Genomic DNA, 20959 nt, shown 5'->3' on the forward strand with positions numbered 1-20959 from the left:
GGTAACAGCAAGAACAGAAGATTAGTTGACAAGGTCTCCTACAGCAGCTTGCAAAATTATTTACCAGATATTTGCCTAATAATTTATTATTTTTTTTTGCTGAAGTGAGAGACAATAGCTCTGTGAGGTATCAGACAGAGAAAGTGCAAAATGTTAATGATTCAAACTCTTCCCCAAAATCATTTTTGCTACTACAAGGGACAATGTAAACCAGGGTGCAGATAATCCCACCAAAAAAAATAAAAAGCAAATGTATTATACCATAAAGTATTCCAGTGAAAACGCCACTCTCTAAAAGTGGCCCCTTTTCTTATATATCCTCCAAGTTGTTTCAATTTTCTCAGTTTCTTACTCATGTTTTGCTTCTGCAATCCTTAAGGATCTCAGGTAGTTTATGAAAATCAAATCTTCTGCCTTCTTTTGTTTAACAACAGAAGACAACACACAAAAATGCAGATTTTGGAATGATATCAATATACATTTTTAATTATTAAAAGGCATTAAAAGCCATTTAATCCAATGCTGAATTTACTCTGTAGAGCACAGCAGGAAAATAGGAAGCTTTAAAGGCCACAATTCCATGAGCCATGGAACCTGAAGAACATGGGTTGTGTCAAAGTGCTTAAACCCAGTGACTTTCCAGCAGAGGAAATACCTTTGAAGACAAATAACTGCCAGGCTTATCTTTAGATACACAAGATTATCTGTTACTATTTAGGGGAAATTTAGGCATTAACTTCAGGCTGATAAAATATGGATGCCTACAAAAAAAAAAAAGTATAAAAGTATAAACATTTCCCCCTACAGAATAATTACATTTTAGTAAATTCAGTTAGGTCTTAACATCTTAAAAAAAGACAAACATATTAATGTGGTATTGTGGAGGGGTCAGCAGCTTCCTGTGCAGACCGCATCCAAGTGGCAAAATGCTTTACAAACTCTTTCAAGCATTAGATGCACAACAAAACATTTAGCCCACTGCATAACCTGCTTTGTAGAAATGATTTTACAAATTGTTTACGCCAAACTTATCAAAGTACAATAAGTCTTAAAAAATATAGTAGACCCAAGATGCTTGAGAAACTGGTTTTCACGTGGAGGATTACACATTTTACTCGTAGAGGATATGGTATATGTAAAAATTCTGAAGTTATTTAATGAAACAGTTTAAAATGCTTTTAGAATTCAAGACCATCTTGGACAATCCGGTTTAAACTCCCATCCACTGCTCCACCTAGAGCTACGCAAGCCAATGAAGCTGCAAGAATCGAGAGTTTTACACAATCAATTTAGTTGAATTTGTTTCAAAAAGTCATGCTACTGGTTTTGTTTAAAACACAATGCACTAAAAAGCTCCAGTCTTGTGTGTTAACATTTACCACAGGCCTGTCCTAACGCAGCTGTGTGAAAATGTTTTCAGGCAGCATTCTTAGAAACATCATAAAGAACTGCATAGTTGAAACAATGTAGAGAGATGGACTGTAAACATTCTGAAAATTCAAAGCAATTAATTCAGATTTTTAATTGGGTGAGCTTGTGTTTGCTCTTAGGGTAACTTTAAACCCATTCACCGAGATTAGAATCTAACACTATCCAGCCATATAACTACACAAACTCCAGCTCTTAAAAATACCCAACAAAATCCAAGAGGAGCTTGACACTTGTAGGCATTTCTAAAATGTACAACATTTGGTTAGCAACAAACATTTCAAAAGAGACAAGATATTCAGTTGTGACAATAATTTAAGAAATTTTGATTTTCCTTTCAAACATTTGGCTAAGACTGGAGCTTAACTTTTGCAGGAGGAAGTTATTTTGACAGCAGAAACATCAGAGATGATTCAGACAAAAGACATTTTCTCCAAGTTTAGTATTCCCTTTGACTATTAAAATAAGCCATCAACCCAGTCAGTATTTTACACCTATTCTTTATGGGAATCTTTTGTCTGGGGTGTAACTTTTTACAAGGTAGTTTCACTTGATCTCCTACACCATTCTTACCTAATAGAAAATGTGTCACTGAGCCATAAGGAATGTGCAGTATAAGATAGTAAACCGGGGCTGTCATTGATTCCAAAACCAACTATGTAGGCCCAAATATTTGCATTTATGGGCTATAATATATATGTAGCACCAAATACAGTGTCCTTTAACTGTTTGCAATTATTAATACCAAAATAATTTCAAACTGATCAACATTGGATCATCCAGCACCAGATGTAAGTGCTACATGTCTCAGAGGAAAATATGAGTGCATGATTGTTTCTTTCTATGTGACCAATATAATTCAGCCCATGAGAGAGTACAACCATGCACTAGAACCAAGATTAACACATCTCTCACATCATCTATTCCCATTCAATAATCTTGCGATGTTTTCAGCCAGCAAATTCAGTCTATACCAGCTTATAGGCAAAAATGGTTCAATCCAGATCAATAGAAAATTATCTAAAGCAGATTTCTTCCTCTCACAGCCAAGCCTCTTCAATGTGATAATTCACTGCATCTTGGAATAAAAGAAATATTCTTCAGTGTTCAATATGGTCTTCACATCCTGGAACCTCGCTCTTGCAAAATCTGAAAGAGACAGTTAAAAATTACGCACATGAAAATTTCCCAATATCAGACCTAAAGCCTGGGGGGCAGAGAGTAAAAGAAATCACTGTATTTCAATCAGGTGATAAAGCCCGAAGGGCTGGCTTAAGGACTTTCCTGAAGCTGATGCCTTAATATAGAAAAACAGAGAATAGGCTATACATCACTTATTAAATTTCATTAACACACCTGTACAAAAGATCACCATTAGTGTATTTGAGTCACACTAATAAGAGGAAAGATAGACTATTTAATATTGTAAGGGGGCAGTAAATGTAGAGATCAATCAGACAAATGAGCGCAACTGGTCATCGATAAAGTTCACAGCACACAGACCAAACACAGAGTTCCTAAAAGTCACAAGAAGGTAAAGGAGGAGCTGCAAGGATAGTAGGTGTATGGGCTAAGCCAGTTTCTCTGATCCTAGCAGCAAGGCTGCCTAGTTTGTGCATTACCAGGGAAAATGGAGAATTGCCTTTTTCAGACCTGGGATTTTTTAAATTGTACTTGCTTTAGTAACATCTCCTGTGCTCTCCCTTGTTTTATGTATGACCTGTGTCACTTAGAGTAGCAACGAAACGTGCATAAGTAGCACAAAACGCGCCAAGGAAACTTTGGCAGGGACACGATTATAGTGTGAAAAAACAAGCAGTGTTTGAAGGTCAGGAGTATAAAAGCTTGCAATGGGCTAGATCAACTCCTATACAGAGTAGGCTGATGCATTAACCCTACAGTATCTGCCCTGACCTCTTAAAAGCAGTCCTCAGTATTAGTTATATGGTAAATACAAACAGCCAGATTCTTGACCCCATGGGACTATTTGTTAGGCTACTAATACGTGAAAGCTATTAGCCTGATGTATTAAGTTAATGTTTTAGATATATCTTCATGTTTGAGCAATAGTATTTAATAGATTTTCATGCAATATATTGGCTTGCACAATTTCTCTTGCGTCTGTGAAGAGCCACAGTCGATATGCAAATCTTTCTTTTGGTGGGACGGGACACTTTGTGGAGTTCACTTTTCCAGGTACTCTCCTGCCCAATACTGTTATGCTTTGTGAAGCAGAAGACAGACAATGAAGAGATACGGTGTTTTTTGAAGTATATTGGTTAAATTTTATAAGGAAGTGAGTTCAATTTAGTGGATAGAGAGATGTTAAGAATCACACTTTCACAGGATTCATGTGGCCCATCCCATTGCAGTTGAGCGACCCTATGTTTGTAAGAGGAGACTACAATGAATTGGAGACCTCCTCCGCCCTTAAGACACCATTCTATAACCAGCCTATAATCCAGATAAAGTGGCCCAAACTTGTGCACCTAAATTAATATCAACTCCCTACCATTTTGTAGCACACATCTCAAGACAGAAATCCTGTATGAAAGATTCTACTCTCCTGCAGTGAAAAGTGAGAAGAGCCTCTCCTGGTGTGGGGAGAGGGGATGTACTCATTTTGCCAAGAAAAGCCCATTTGCTACAATATGCACTGCAGAAATCACATTCTGAAAATTGGTACTTTAAAATATTTTCTGAAGAGAATTGAGTTTAAGTATTTGCCTCTGAAGTATCCAGGGTCTCTTCTTGGCATCTGCTCACCACTTTTCCTCTGCTCCCTCTGGTGGTTTTGGCTTTCCTGTCGCCACCCTCTTCACCTCAACCCCATAGTATGGGCCCTAAATTCTTGTATGATGGTATCCAAGCACCTAAGATTAGGTCTCGGGTTACTAGCCTCAGTTTTTTCATGTAATAGGTGATTAGTAATGATGAGATCAGTTATGATGGTGATTAGCACCACAGGGAAGCCTACAAATAAACTAAGGAGGAAGTCTTGATAGTAGTCAGACAAACTAAGCAAAGCTTTAAATGTGCCAGTGACAAGTACAGAGCACTGTTTGCTAGTCAGTGAAATTGGCAACACCTGACGCTTTACTCATGTGGCCTGTGGCTGCCTTCATGGGGCTGAAAAGGCTTTCTGATCCAATCACGAGGAGAAGGTATATGACAGGCCAGGCACATTCCCCGGCAGAGGCAGCCACTGGTGTCATGCAGAAGTTCCTTCTCTGGTACTTGCAGTGGAATAGAATGTTTAAACCATGAACATCTTACACTGATACTCAGTAGTACCTTCCCTCCTAAAGAATTTCACAGGCCTTTACAATACACATACAAACACCTGTCCCTCTATACTTGCAGGGTAGAACATGGCAGCTGCTTAATAGGGCACAGAAGCTCCGTATTAATGAATATACCAAAAAACTTGACGTTTAAACTTACAGATGAATTTCATATTGCAAGTAACTAACTTTTCTAGTTCAAAACCAGCCAACAATGGATAAGCCTTTCACATCAATTACAGCCAATTAGGATATAGTCTTTCCTGATGTATATAATGCTTTGGGATCTTCAAGGATTACAATTAGTGAGACCCCTCAGTTGTATGATTTCTCCTAAAAAAGGTAACTTCAGAGGCAGAGTGCTCTCTAGGACTACAGTGGAGATCTTGGTTAAGTAACGATTTAGGATCTGTCTACGCTGCAATTAAGAACCCATATCTGGCTTGTGCCAGCTGACTCAGGCTAAGGGGCTGTTTAATTGTGATGTAGCCGTTCGGGCTATAGCCCAGGCTCTAGGACTCTGCGAGGAGCCCAAATGTCTACATCGCAATTAAACAGCCCCTTAGCCCAAGCCCACACCAGCCACAGGTATCTAAATACAGTGTAGACATACCCTTGGAGGGAAAAGTGCCATCTATTGACTCACCAACAGTACTTTCTGCAGCACCTGGATTTTACTTTCTGGTTGGAGGGTTCCTATTCACACCGTATACTGTTCCTGCTTAGCTTTGACAGCAGATGAGATCACAGCTAGTATTACTATGAAGTTCCTTTGAAAGGTTTTCTAGATGGAGTATGAAAAGTTTCAAAGTATGTATTAAAAGCAAATGCTACATATTTCAGCGTTAAGAAAATTTATCACCTGTGCTTCTAGTTAATTAAAAGCATTCTATAAGAAACTGCATGGCAAACACAAGTGTATTCAGTGAGTAAAAGTCAGGCCTTGAAAATTTACTTGACAACTGCTAGTAAAGGGATTTACCATGGTGAAAAATACATGTGCTAGTATGCCTGCTTGCAACTTAAAGTTAGAGGAACAGTTAAGTACTGTAATTGCAATATTATCAATCAACATTTATTATATATATTGCCAACAGCACCCGTGTATGGTATTTTCCAAAACACAGAAGAGGGCACTCCCTACTCTGAGCAGAATACAATCAAGTTAACTATCAAACTTTAAAAGCATGCATCTTACTACTAGGGCTGGTCAACTGGCAGGAAAAAGACATTGGCTATATTATTCAATACATTCCACCATATGATAGTCACCAAGCAGAATGTGACCACCATGACTGAATACCATAAAGAAAACGATCAGTTGAATAAGTTATTTGATGAACCCCAGTGGGTTAGATGTGGTGCTGAACTGATTAACTAATTGAGTTTAACATCACACATTTAGTTAAACCTGTGTATGCAGACACTCATATCAGATTCAACATGGCTCATCTCGGTTTAGCTTGCACCTGTAGAGTCCTAGAGTTCAGGCAAGAAGGGAGCACCGGATGATCTAGTCCAGGGGTTGGCAATGTTCGGCACGCGGCTCGCCAGGGTAAGCACCCTGGTGGGCTGGGCCAGTTTTATTTACCTGCTGAGGTAGCAGGTTCGGCCGATCGCTGCCCCCACTGGCCGCGGTTCGCCGTCCCGGGCCAATGGGGGCGGCGAGAAGCGGCGCGGGCGAGCGATGTGCTGGCCGCGGCTTCTCGACGCCTCCATTGGCCCGGGACGGCGAACTGCGGCCAGTGGGGGCCGCGATCGGCCGAACCTGCCGCGTCAGCAGGTAAATAAAACTGGCCCGGGCCGCCAGGGTGCTTACCCTGGCGAGCCGCGTGCCAAACGTTGCCGACCCCTGATCTAGTCAGACCACTGACAGCACCGAGCTCCTGCACACTAAACCCAAACCCAGATGTACGTATTACATCCCACAGGAAACTAAGCTATTATGATGTGCCACGGGGAGATAATAGGAGTGAGTGAATTGCATGTCACTTGTAACTTTAGCACAACATTTAATTCCGTGTAAAGCAGATCACAATCAACAGCACACGCATACCCCCCCACCCTTTTCTTGCTTTTGGTTAGGCATTTTCCTACATGGCTTCACTTCACTTTCTCTTTCCTGTAACAGATCATGGTGATGTTTCTCAAGCCATCTTCAAAGTGTTTCCTCTATACCTTCTCTCATTCTCCATTTCCTAACCTCTCTTTCTCTTCACTGTGAGCTCTACCTCCTGCCCTGTACATTTGGGTTTCTTTTCTTCCATATACCCCACAAATGTGTGTGTCTCTCACATTTTATGTGCACACACTGTATTTCTCTTTCCTAGCTTATCCCATCAATCTCCCACTCTTTCCCTATGTCATTCATTTGCCCTACCATCCCCTCACAAAAAAGGTATGGAAATTTTACAAGGTGGCCATTACCCAGATAATTAATTCCACAGACCTATATGAGATAAGGGGCAGAGGGTATAGGGGGAAACTGTCCAGGGCAACAACCTGGTGAGAAAGCAACTGTTTCTCCCAGCCAATCTGTTTGGCTAGAGGAAGGTGTTGGGATAAGGGTGCTGCCCCTGGACTCTGCTCAGTGGCTTTATTTTCATACTAGCCTCCTGCTAGTAGCTGCCGACACATTTATTTTCATTGCTGCCCACAGGATTCTGAACAGGAGTAAGAACTGACAGATGCTGGTCAGTATTCACTGTGCCACTTTGGGAAACTCTGAGCTGCCTGTTTGTAGAGTCCCTGAGTTTATACTCATGTGATATATGGAAGTTTCATACTGACCATAAGGACAAATCATTTAATTAAAAAAAAATGAAAAGCTTAGATTTTGCACAAGTAGGCAACCTTCCCCATGCACGCTTTTCAAACATTTTATTACCGCAAGATAAATTTATCTTTTCCAACCCATATGCAAGCAGCACTGAAGTTATTTGTAAAAAGGCTGCCTTTCCAAAGGTACAGGTAAGAAAGGATTTGGAGTATGATCCTGTAAGATGCTGAATACCATCAGATTCCAGTGACTTCACCTGGGCTTTTCAGTATTGGAGTCCTGATGAGCAGCAAGTAACAGATATAAGCAACAGCAGACTTAAAATAGAAACGATTGTCAACAAAAACATTAATTATTCTCCATGCACTGCTTCAAGCATTGTAAGGTCACTCCTTGGTAATTCATCATCATAATTTGAATTTCAATAGCACTGTCCATTTAGGTTCCTCAAAGCACTTTACACTCAGTTAATTAGGACTTGGCCTCTCCCCAGTGAGGTTTTCTCCATTTTAGACCTGTGGAAACTGGAGCACAGAAGTTAAGTGACTTGTCTATATTCATACAGAGGGACTGAGGCAAAGTGGAGAAAAGAATGCAGACCTGCAGACTCCCTATATTGTGCTTTAATAGGACCATCCTTGGATAACATACTTCAGATGGACATGCCTCTTAATATGTTGCCAAATCAGACATTTACTGAAGATTTTTCTTAGCTGCCATTATTCACAAAATATATGACAAGAGAAAAAATAGGACATGTAACAAAAACATAGAACCATTTCGGTCTAAAAATGTTTTCCCCTAGAATCTGTATAAAGCATTTCCCCTCTCTCAGAATAGCTTTAAAAGGACTGATAATTCCAGTGTTACTTATGTAAAAAGGCACAAGAGCCAGTACAGGTCTTGTCATGTCATCACCATCTGTGCAACAGATCATACTGTCTATTACCATTTCTACCACTGTGATTTTCACCTGACACTAGGAATAAAGGCAACTATGACTATAGAACAAACACACCACTAGGACTAGCCAGAGGATGGTACTGGTGAGGGGTAGGTGGTAGATGGGGCAGAGGAAAGCGTGTGGGTGAAGTCCTAGGGCAGCTAATGCTCACCATGACATTTACACTTAATCTGAGTCATTCATATCGTAATCCGTCTCTTCATCCTCGCTCTGAATGGCATGCAGCAAGTGTAAAGAAAGGGAGGGAAAAGAAAAGATTGCAAGTGAGTCAGAGCCAATGCAAAGTACAATCCACTTACACTTGAGGTACGTGAGGCTATTTTACTTTAACCCAATTCTTCATAAGGCAATAAGATACCAGACAATTTAAAAGCAGGATAATTATAAATAGCAGGAAAATTAGTTTTCCCCACTGTCCCAGGTATCAGCAGATTACTGCTAATGGTTCCATTCAGTTCAGCATTCATTTGACACAATGAAAGGGAACACTATGTAATGAGACAGCTGATGCTACATATGGTACCTGAAACTTGTGAACTCTGCAACTGGCTCCATGTGTCTGTGGACTCTTAACACTTGGAAACTTAGCTTTGGAGGCAGACATCAGGAGGAACATTGGGTCATCCCCTCCTAATTGAGCACCTCAAGAAAGTGGGCAGGGAAACCAAGTGGATTTGGGAATGGAGAGCTCAGAGAAACACAAGCTGCCCCACAAGTGCTCTGCTTAACAAACAATGCCATTGAAACAGTTTAAGTAATTGGCTCAAAGGGGTTAGTTTACTCCTCCCAGCTACATTAGAAAGTTACATGTCCATTCCAGCTATCAATAATAAGACTCAGAGAAAGGCAATGGCTGAGTGGCATTGCTTCCTCAAACCCCACAAGAGATCCAACTTTTGGGCAAGCTGGTAGATATACTGTTTAGGTTGTGCCTATGCAGTGGTGATATAGCTATGTTCATCCCAGGATACTGGAGAGACAAGATGGGTGAAGTAATATCTTTAATGGACCTACTTCTGTTGGTGAGAGAGACAAGCTTTCGAGTTTACACAGAGCTCTTCTTCAGGTTGTGACTGTTATTGTTCTACTGAACTTGGCCCATTTTAAGTTTTACTTAAAACAGAAGTTGAAGAGTTTAGTAAACTACAATTAGAATCTGCAGAAGCCAGAATGAAAATGAGCTTGAACAGAAATCCAAATCAGCAGCGAAATGGCAAAAAATGAATCAACTGTTCAGAAAGGAATCTAAATACTTTACATAACACTCATGCTCACAGTCCTTGGAAGCCTGACTACGGTAAGGCTATTTTCCTTACTAATTCCCCAGGATGTAGTCCAAGTCCTGGGTTATGTACATTCAGTGTAGGGCTTATTTTGGGAGGGTTCCTGTATGGACTTTGCAAACACAAGGGTGAGAGGTTAGTTGCATTTGAGGGGTGTTCTGAAAACAGATGGCCTTTCAGAATGCTCAGAGTTGTTTCTTCCAAAGTAGGAAATAATTAAAAAGAAGGGTACATGCTAAGTTCTCTTAATGGGAAATATCTCGTAGTGTAAGATTCAAGAGTCAGTGTATATACTTATCACTGTGTAATGCTATCTCATAGAGGAGCACATTTTAAGTTATTTTACAGCTGTAATTCACATGGCAGCAAAATCTTCACTTACCAGACTTCACTGCCATTGCTTGAAGTTCACCAGTGTATTGCTCAGTATTACTAGCATGTCACTTTTGGAGAAAGTCAATAATGTAGAATACCTGTCACTGGGGAAGCTTTTAGTACCTTTGGAAAAACTACTTTCAAGTTTTAGTTGCTATTGTTTCTTGTTCTATCTTATTTAGGCAAATTGTGTCCTCCGTGAAGAGAATACCAGATTAAAAAAACACCAGAAAAAGAAAGAAAAACTGGAAGAGCCAGATCAGCTGGGGCTGCTCCCAACATGGTTTTTTTTGGTTTGTAAACCCACCACTATTAATAAAGATTCTGGTAATCTGGTGGGTAATGCAGAATTAAATACAATGGCCCTTTCATATCTGTACTGATAGGTTTTTTTAGATGTCATGACACAAGGGTTCTTGTGCTTTCCCCTTCACAGCAGCATCGATCAGAGCCACCTAAACATTTGTCAATATGTAATTCTGGGTGACCTTCATTATCGTTTCAATGGAATAACAAGTTGTTGAAGGTTAAATCAGACACAGTTTAGCAGATTATGAATTTGAGGTTAAACTGGCTTGAAAAATCCATCTGTCAAGAGGACAGACCCCAAGAAACAGTTCTGACTCAACATTCTAGTACCTTCCAACCCAAATGGGATTTAAAAAAACAGAACAAAAACCCCACAACCCTCCCACCCCCAAATACTCTGTTAACAGTACGAATATTAAAAGGAAACTTCAAAAAGCTCCCCTCTTGCACCTGTCCACAGTCCCTACCCCACTACTCACATCCTGTTCCCTGACATGCCCTTTAATTTAGAACACCCTGTCCAACAATTGCACCAACAGGCAAGTTTATGTAGTTATGATTCCAATAAATTATTTCTCCAAACTTCTTCCTGCATTTTGATGTTAGCCCAAGTCTGGTAAAGACAACTCTCCCATCCCAAACCCCCACTGGCCAATGCATAGTGGAACAAAAGTCTGCTAATTTCTGGGGATTTTTTTCACTCACTTTCCTTTCAAAATGACTTTATTTGGTATCAGAGAGAGAGCTTCCAACTGTGTATTTTCAGCCAAGCAACAGGACTATGCTTACTCTTGGTTTTTAACTAACTCTTACTGTTCTAATCTCATGCTATTTCCCACTGTGCTCATTCTTTCGAGTACACGACTCCCTTCTGTGCATCAAGATTCTGGATGAGCATTTGAGACACAGCAGCGCTCTTCAGAGGTCCTCTACCAAGCCTGTGAATTTCACTGCAGAGAGTATAAATGCTGGCATCTCTTAAATGTCTGAATGGCCAAGAGCTGCACTGTACTTGTTCTGGACTAGTCTCTCCTCTTTAGACCCCAACACTGTTTGGTTTGGTATTCTACACATTTTCTATTAGCCTAGCATCCAGTCAAACTCTGGGTCCTTCTGAAGCATGTTGTTGCAGAAGAGTCACTGAAGTCCCTTGTAAAGATATGCATTATGGTCAGTAATTCCAGTTTTTGCTTTATTATTTTTATCTTGGTGGTGCACATATCCCAGCCTTGAAGAGCTTACAAACTAAGACAACAAGCAAATGATGAACAGTGAGGGATAAGGATGCAATTAAAATACTCACACACATTGCTTAAAATACCACACACTTGTTGCTTAAATACCACACCGACATATAACTTATCAGCTTTTCCGTTTCTTTCAGGCAGCATGAGGTCAGTGGGCTTACACATGGGTTCAGGGAGTGATCCATATGTAGGATTTTACAGTTTTACATGTTCACTTTTTATTTTTGGCAATATTAACTTCTTATAGGGTTTAAAATAAGTTTATCTGAATTACGATAAAATACATTTCAGCAGAAATTAGCCATTTCACTAGCAATGAAACAAAAAAAGTTTTAAAATACTCAAAAGCTTTATGAAATAAGTCTCATTACTTGTACCTTACATACCCACTGTGGGTATCCACACACAAAAATGCTGCTTTCCAAACTGCTGCTGTGCCCAACCAAGAAATGAGCTGTGGACAGCATGAAAAGCAGTAGTAACCAGAAGCACACAGTAGTTTACAATAAACAATGTGAGCAGGATACATCTGCCATTGGAAGTTCCAGATCAGTCTTAGGGGGCTTTTTTCAGTGTTTATTTTTTAAAGCTGACTCTTGAAAAGTTGTGCTAAGTTTTACTTTGGCTGTTTTCAATTTAAACCAATAAAAATCAGAAATGAGTGGCAAACTTTTTTGTATAAAGATGACTAGTTTTACTACTAACCAATTATTAGTGTTTCCATCTCCCCATCAACCATGTTGTAAAATGTACAGTGCACATTGAGGGGAGGAACAGTGCAATTCATTTTCCATTTGGTCAGGGCCAACTATGAGTCAGTCATGTCACACACTGTCTTCCATAGTTATTTTCCCTGAAAGTCAACAGATCACACAAGCAAGGTCTCATGGAACCCTGAAAGCTGCAAGCTAGCACAACACATTACAAGTAAGGGACTTCATCTAATGGGAAGACTTTTATAGCTTATTGCATATGACAATACTTTTCAGACAGAATATGTCATATTCACATTCCTGGTTGCAAAACTTCTGTATCCTGACTCAGATAAGCACAGAAAACATCCATCATCTGTACTGGTGGCAGAATCAAAGTCTATCTACTGTCTGATAACCCAAATATGCATATTCTCAAAAGGAGGCACTCACTAAGAAGTCAGATAAGAGCATGGGAGTCATGGAGAATACTAAGTAGCACATTTAAAGTTCTTGTTTTGTAATGTGTGAGAGTCATACTGACAATTAGAGTTACTTTAACTGGTACAGTTTATATTCTCATGCACAATGAAAAGGGAACCATTACCGACCCTAAGGAGAGATGGCAAGCAGATTACACACTATGCTCAACCTTCTTTTGAATAATAGCTGAGTCTAATTGCTTTGACTGACATCTTTCATTTCCTCCCTCCCATGCCCAGCATCTTACCTTTGCTTTTTCACTGGGCTCGCTGGTTGTGCCGTAGGGGGTATTATGCAGCTCCTTCGAGACAACACACAGAAATTCAGCCTGATCTTCATTTCCATAGTTATAGGAAGAACCAATACTGACCAACTGAAAGAGGAGAGAAAGGCTTAGGGGTATTTCTGCACAAAACAATTGCTATCAGTTTCCTCAACTTTGGCTTTAACACTCCATAAGGTGTTGGCTGTATTTTGAGCATGAGCTCCCACATTAATGCAAACAGATGCCAACTTCTGATGTCAGGGTTAATGTAGCTGTTCCATTTAAAGGTCTATGAGTCTACTAGTGTAAGGGTGGTATTGCTAATAGTACCCTGAGTGCTTAGGCAAAATCTTACGGGGCAATCAATGGGGAGAAGCCGCCTGCTCCCATTGCATTTCAGACACCTGAACACTCCCCCCTTTCCTCCGAAAGTTATTTAAAAAAAAAAAATCTGTGTGTGGCGTGATAGTGCGGGTGGGGTTTAGACAAGCAAGGAACTGCATGCAGAGAGCACTCTGCCCTGAAGAGAGACCTGCTATTTTACTCACAGAATGACCCTATGCTTCTATTCGGAATTTACAGAGATATTTAGAGCAGGAGGCAAAAGTTAGCATTTGACTGAAAAAACAAGACAAACAGAATGGTGGGACTCAAGGACCAACTTTCAAAATTCAAATGTATTGTTACAGGGAAGTTGGTTAAGGTAGCATTACAAGTGAAAGTTATATGCTTGAAATGAAATGTTGCTTATTTATAAACTGCTAGAAGCCTTAAAACTGAACAAGGACAATTTATCTCAAAGTGCAGTCTGCTCTGATGGTGATAGTTGCATAGTGCAGAAGAAAATATCTAAGGTCAAAGGATTTACTCAGCAAGCCTTAACCAGCTGCTGAATCAAACCAGATGCAGGAATTTTTTTTGCAAAGTACATTTCTAAATTACAGATAAAATGACACGTGTGGTACTGTTATGCAGCTACAGCTGACAAAAATAAGACCAGCAAAACTGTCTGGTGCACAGACCCTCTATATCAGGGTGGGCAAACTTTTTGGCCCGAGGGCCACATCTGGGTATGGAAATTGTATGGCAGGCCACGAATACTCATGAAATTGGGGGTTAGAGTGTGGGAGGGGATGAGGGCTCCAGCTGGAGGTGTGGGCTCTGGGGTGGGGCCAGAAATGAGGAGTTCAGGGTGTGGGAGGGGACTCCGGGCTGGGGCAGGGGTGCGGGCTCTGGCTGGGCATGCGGGCTCTGGGGTGGGGCTGGGGATAAGGGTGGAGGAGGGTGTTCCAGGCTGGGACCAAGGGGTTTGGAGGGCAGGAGGGGGGATCAAGTCTGGGGCAAGGGGTTGGGGCAGGTGAGGGGGTCAGGGATGCAGGCTTTGGGCAGCGCTCACCTCAAGCAGCTCCCAAAAACAACGGCATGTCCCCCCTCCAGCTCCTACGTGGAGGCATGGCCAGGCGGCTCTGCGCACTGCCCCATCCACAGGTGCCGCCCCTGCAGCTCCCATTGGCCGCAGTCCCCAGCCAATGGGAGCTGTGGGGGCCGCACTTGGGGCGGGGGCAGTGTGCAAAGCCCCCTGGCTGCCCCTATGCATAGGAGTCAGAGGGGGGAACATGCTGCTGCTTCCGGGAGCCATGCGGAGCCACGGCACGTGTGGAGCGGGGCAAACCCCCGACACCGCTCCCCAGCTGGAGCACCAGAGCAGGGCAAGCCCCGGACCCTGCTCCCTGTCAGGAGCTTGAGGGCCAGATTAAAATCTCTGAAAGGTCGGATGTGGCTCCCGGAACGTAGTTTGCCCATCCCTGCTCTAGATCCACCCTATGCAGTCATAAATTTCACCAAATCCATCAGCCAAACTGCCACAGACATGTACTAACAGCCTTCTGTCCCCAGTTTGCAGTATCTCTATTTTCAATCCCAATATGCCAAATTTAGCTATAAAGTACCATTGATTAATGTCCATTTAATTATTAAAGTGCCTGGTATATGTCCAGGAGCAAAGGTTCAGTTTTCCTGCTGTTCAGAGCAGCATCATTTGAAACAGCCAAAAAAATTATTGTTCTAAAAACAAACAGTTTATTTCCATTAGCTCAGGGGAGCCACAGAGATATTAAAGGACCTGATGGATGCTCCTGCACCCAGTTTGAGATACGTAACAATGGAATCTTGGGCTAGAACATGGTCAGGGCATCAGGAATTAGGCTGTTTACCCATACAGGCAGAGGGAGGAGATAACTGAGCTGAAAGCGGCCCCAACACAGTATTAATGGTAAAAAACAAAGCTTCCTTGTACCCATGTGGAGTGGCAGAACAGAAATATCCAGGAGCTAGGATACTATAGTAAAGGGGCTGTGTAAGTACCTAGACAGACAAACATAACCAGGGCTTGCAAAATCTTTTACCTGGGACACTGTTTCAAAAGGTCAACTACATTTAAACAGCAAAGATACAGGATATGAGATTCACCACTGCCTCAAAATTAACCCCTTTATAACTAAAATGAACAGGAGTACTTGTGGCACCTCTAAGAGGCCAATTAAGTAAGAGAAAAAACTTGTTTTTTCTCTTACTTAATTGGCCTCTCAGAGTTGGTAAGACAACTCCACCTCTTCATGCTCTCTGTATGTGTATATATATCTCCTCAATATATGTTCCATTCTATGCATCCAAAGAAGTGGGCTGTAGCCCACAAAAGCTTATGCTCAAATAAATTTGTTAGTCTCTAAGGTGCCACAAGTACTCCTGTTCTTTTTGCAGATACAGACTAAAACGGCTGCCACTCTGAAACCTTTTATAACTGTCACTTGCCAGAAGTGCTTGTCAGTAACCATCCCGCCACCACATGCTCCTGGTGCTTTTATACATCTCAACTATGCATATGTAGTCAGAGAATATCCAGTAGACCAGAGCATGAATAAAATTAAATCTGCTAAAAATAAGGTGATATCTTTTCCACCAAAGTATTTCTAATGAAGTTACAGAAAACAAGTAATTTAAACATTCCTGGAGAATTTAATGGTGTTATTTATCTCAACATGTCCAGGCATACCAGCTTTCCCCAATGAATACTCTGCTACTTATATCAAGAATGTCTAAGTGACTGACAGGGAATCGCACAGTAAAACATAAGGCACCTTGATTTTTCAGCCATATAGAATGAACTAAAAAAGTCTGCCGTACCCTGCCTTGGAAAGAGGCTGCCAAGATTAAGAGATGAAATTACACAGCCCACTCGCAAGACAATTGAACATTAAGAAGAAAGAAAGAATTCCATACACATTAGTGACCAGTTAACTCTGTTTCTAGTCAAAAGAAGACACTGCACAAATCTTTGGAATGTAAAGCAAGTTTTTGGCCCAAACCTCAAAACTGAGCAATAAGAACAGTTAAACTGATGCAAAATGATTACTGTACAACACACATAGAATAACCAGTTTCTCAAACCAGAAAGAATATTTAAAAAACCCTTTATTTTAAATTAACTTAAACAACTTTACTTTGAAAGCACAAAAGCATTAAGTGGCTTGATACACGTTAAAACAAGATTAGAGATATCCCAACTTCCCAAAGGATTTAAAAAATAAAGTCCTATAGACAGCCAATTGTCTTCTTGCAAAATGACTTCTTATTCTGGGGAGTGTGAAGGGCCAGATGTCAGATCAACTAGGTTTACAACTGCAGCAACTATTCTGCCTGTAAAGTGAGAAATACCTCATTGCTCACTGAGGGTCAGCAAAAATAAATGTATTCTCTGAAAATAGACGTGCCAGTTATCAGAAGTGCCTCAACCAGGCCCCCTGGTTTAATACAGAATGGATCTGGTGACAGAACTCTCTAGAAGGGCTTTTAACTCAGTTTTGCTTCCCCTCATGCTTTGAAACAGCCCAAATTTGCTGACCTTCTGGGCATGCTTTTAGTGAGAAGGTGTGCTGATGGTTGGTCAGGGGGATATTAACCAGCAGGATAGTAGTTTTTATTTTGTTGGTTGTGGTAAGTCTGGATGGGCTAATCATCATATTACTGATTAGTTTGTATATTTATAGAGCCTCAAGGTACATGCTGTTTGTAATGTTTATTAAACATGGATTCTTTGAAGCTGGCCTGTGTTACACCCTTGTAAAGTGCTTATACAAGCAAAACTGTGCATATGTATGCTGCTGAGAATGTATTATTTGTATAGCACCAAGAGTGTGCTAAAAGCTTAACTCCAGAGTGTTTACCACAAGGAGTTGTTTGGTCTTGGGAACTCATTGATTTTAAAGCCCTGTCCTTCTCAAAAGGAATTTCACTTCTGCTTGTGCCTTTTCTGGTGTAGATTTATGCACTGTGCTGCTTATGGACATGAACTTGTGTTAATGAGAGGTTTCCATCCATTGTTAGAATAGCTCACTCCTAAACCACTGCCCTCACAAGAGACCTTTTGATTAGATACTAGATAGGTACACAAGCATCCTCAACTGAGAGCAAGAACCTCTGACTCCTATTTAAAGTTTCAAAGCAGGACTCAGATTGTATATGTGCATGCATGCAGTAGGGAAAGATGCTTCCCCCCACCAACCCTTTAATCTCTGTCAGTACTTACCATTTTAAAGTCATACTCTTTTATTGCGTGGAATAGCTGCATTCACTGCCCATATATACAATCTTTAACCCGGGGTGGGCAAACTTTTTGGCCCGAGGGCCACATCTGTGTATGGAAATTGTATGGCAGGCCACAAATGCTCAAGAAATTGGGGTTGGGGTGAGGGCTCTGACTGGGGGTGTGGACGGGGATGAGGGGTTTGCGGTGCAGGAGGGGGCTCTGGGCTTGGACTGAGGGGTTCGGAGGGGGATCAGGGCAGGGGGTTGGCGCACAAGAGGTGGTCAGGGATGCTGGTTTTGGGCGGCGCTTACCTCAAGCAGCTCCCGAAAGCAGAGGTATGTCCCCCCACTCCGGCTCCTACGTGGAGGCATGGCCAGGCAGCTCCCATTGGCCATGGATCCCAGCCAATGGGAGCTGCAGGGGCAGCGCTTGGAGAGGGGGCAGTGTGTGGAGCCCCCTGGCTGTCCCTACACACAGGAGACAGAAGGGGGACATGCTGCTGCTTCTGGGAGCTGCACAGAGCAGGGCAAGCCCCTGACCCTGCTCCCCGGCTGGAGGGCCAGAGCAGGGCAAGCCCCAGACCCCACTCCCTGGCGGGAGCTCGAGGGCTGGATTAAAACGTCTGATGGGCCACACGCGGCCTGTAGTTTGTCCACCCCTGCTTTAACCATAGGTTGCTCCCCAAACTGTCAAGGTAGCTCATGAATTGTTGTATACACCAAGATTAATTTACAGGAGAAAGACAAAACCTTGAAAAACTATCAACATTTAAACAGTAAAAGTTAAGGCAGATTCAATATGCCCATGCACTGTGGCACAATTGTGATTCTGGGAAATCAGTTAAGGGGAGAGACTGATTAATGGATTTTAAGGGCAGAAAAGACTAAAATGATCATCTAGTCTGACACCTGCATTACACAGGACGTATAATATTTACCAAATGGTTCCTGCATTAAGCCCATAATTTTTTGTCTGAGCTACAGAATATCCTTTAGAAAGACATCCAATCTTGATTTAAAGACTTCAAGTGATGGAGAATCCCCAGCATCCCTTGGCAAGTTGTTCAATGACAATTGTTAACATGACAACATTTGGGATTAACAAAAATGGATTTCTGGCAGTGCAAGACAACACTTTGACACTAAAATCTTTTACAGAAAGAAGCATGAAAACTGAAAACTCATAGCTGTTGCTATCTCACAAGTGTTTGTATTGGGACTATTTAAAAAAAACAACAACATAAAAATGGATATACTGGGTTAGAGGAATGGTCCATCTAGCTCAGTATCCTGTCTTCTGACAATGGTCAATGCCAGGTGCTTCAGAGGGAATGAACAGAACAGGTAATCAAGAGATCATCCTGGCACCCATTTCCACCTTCTGTCAAACAGAGGCTAGGGACAATTCAGAGCATGGTTTTGCATCCCTGCCCATCCTGGCTAACAGTCACTGATGGACCTATCCTCCATGAATTTATCTAATTCTTTTTTGAACCGTCATGGTCTTGGCCTTCACAACATCCTCTGGAAAAAGAGTTCCACAGGTTGATTGTGTTTGTGTGAAGAACTACTTCCTTTTGTTTGTTTTAAACCTGCTATTAATTTCATTTGGTGACCCCTAGTTCTTGTGTTATGAGAAGGAGTAAATAACACTTCTTTACTTTCTCCACACCAGACATGATTTCATTGACCTCTACAGTATCATATCACCCCATTCACTGTCTTTTTTCTAATCTGAAAAGTCCAAGTTTTACTAATTTTCATATGGAAACTGTTCCATACCGCTAATAATTTGTTGCCCTTTTCTGTACCTTTTCCAATTCCAATACAACTTTGAGATGGGGCAACACAGTATTCAAGATGTGGACGTACCATGGATTTATATAGAGGCAATATGATATTTTCTGTCTTATTATCTATCCCTTTCCTAATGAATCCCAACATTCAGTTAGGTTTTTTGACTGTCGCTGCACATTGAGTGGATGTTTTCAGAGACCTGTCCACAATGACTTCAAAATTTTGCCTCCTCATTGTTTACACCTTTTTCCAGATAATTTATGAATATGTTGAACAGCACTGGTCCCCATACAGACCCCTGGGAGAGACTACTATTTACCTCTCTCCATTCTGAAAACTGACCATTTATTCCTACCTTTTGTTTCCTATCTTTTAACCAGCTACTGATTCATGAGAGGACCTTCCCTCTTATCCCATGACAGCTTACTTTGCTTAAGAGCCTTTGGTGAGGGACCTTGTCAAAGACTTTCTGAAAATCTAAGTATGAATTCTAGTAGATTGGTGAGGCACGATTTCCCTTTATGAAAACCATGTTGATGCTTCCACAACAAAGCATGTTCATCTGTGTGTCTGATAATTCTGTTCTTTACTATAGTTTCAACCAATTTGCCGGTACTGAAGTTAGGCTTACTGGCCTGTAATTGACGGGATCGCCTCTAGAGTCTTTTTTAAAAATTGGTGTCACATTAGCTATCCTCCAGTCATCTGGTACAGAAGTTGATTTAAATAATAGCTTACATACCACAGTTAATAGTTCTGCAAATTTCACATTTGAGTTCCTTCAGAACTCTTGGGTGAATACCATCCTATCCACAGTGTTTAATTTATCAATTTATTCCAAAACCTCCTCTAACACCACCTCAATCTGGGACAATTCCTCAGATTTGTCACCTAAAAAGAGTGGCTTAGGTTTGGGAATCTCCTTCACATCCTTAGCCGTGAAGACCAATGCAAAGAATTAATTTAGTTTCTCCACAATGGCCTTATCGTCCTTGAATGCTCCTTTAGCATCTTGATCGTCTAGTGGCCCCACTGGTTGCTTAGCAGGCTTCCTGCTTCTGATGTGCTTAATTTTTTTGCTGTTACTTTTTGAGTCTTTGGCTAACTGTTCTTCAAATGCTTTTTTGGCCTTTCTAATTATATTTTTACACTTCACTGGCCAGAGTTTATGCTTCTTTCTGTTTTCCTCAATAGGATTTAGCTTCCACTTTGTAAGGATACCTTTTTGCCTCTATCTGCTTCTTACTTTGCTGTTCAGCCATGGTGGCGCTTTTTTGGTCCTATTACTATGTTTTTTATTTGGGGTATACATTTAAATTGAGCCTCAATTATAGTGTCTTTAAAAATTTTCCATGCAGCTTGCAGAGATTTCACTTTTGACACGGTACCTTTTAATTTCTGTTTAACTAATGCCCTCATTTTTGTGTAGATTCCCTTTATGAAATTAAATGTTACCATGGAGGGCTGCT

At 41.2% G+C, this 20959-nt stretch overlaps 1 protein-coding gene across 1 annotated transcript in view; it reads right to left on the minus strand.

Annotated features, from left to right (window-relative positions):
* Positions 1 to 465: 465 nt before the first annotated feature.
* The window catches only part of KCTD5 (potassium channel tetramerization domain containing 5), a 50398-nt gene continuing 29904 nt past the window's right edge, over positions 466 to 20959 (minus strand). The window contains exons 5-6 of the mRNA XM_024215578.3: positions 13092 to 13217; positions 466 to 2577 (exon numbers count right to left, since the gene is read on the minus strand). Coding sequence (XP_024071346.2) covers positions 2548 to 2577; positions 13092 to 13217 — 156 coding nt within the window. The 3' untranslated portion in view covers positions 466 to 2547. The remainder of the gene's footprint in view (positions 2578 to 13091; positions 13218 to 20959) is intronic.

The sequence above is a fragment of the Terrapene carolina genome, unplaced genomic scaffold, assembly GCF_002925995.2.
Source record: "Terrapene carolina triunguis isolate 2854851 unplaced genomic scaffold, T_m_triunguis-2.0 Scaffold93, whole genome shotgun sequence".
NCBI lineage: Eukaryota > Metazoa > Chordata > Testudines > Emydidae > Terrapene > Terrapene triunguis.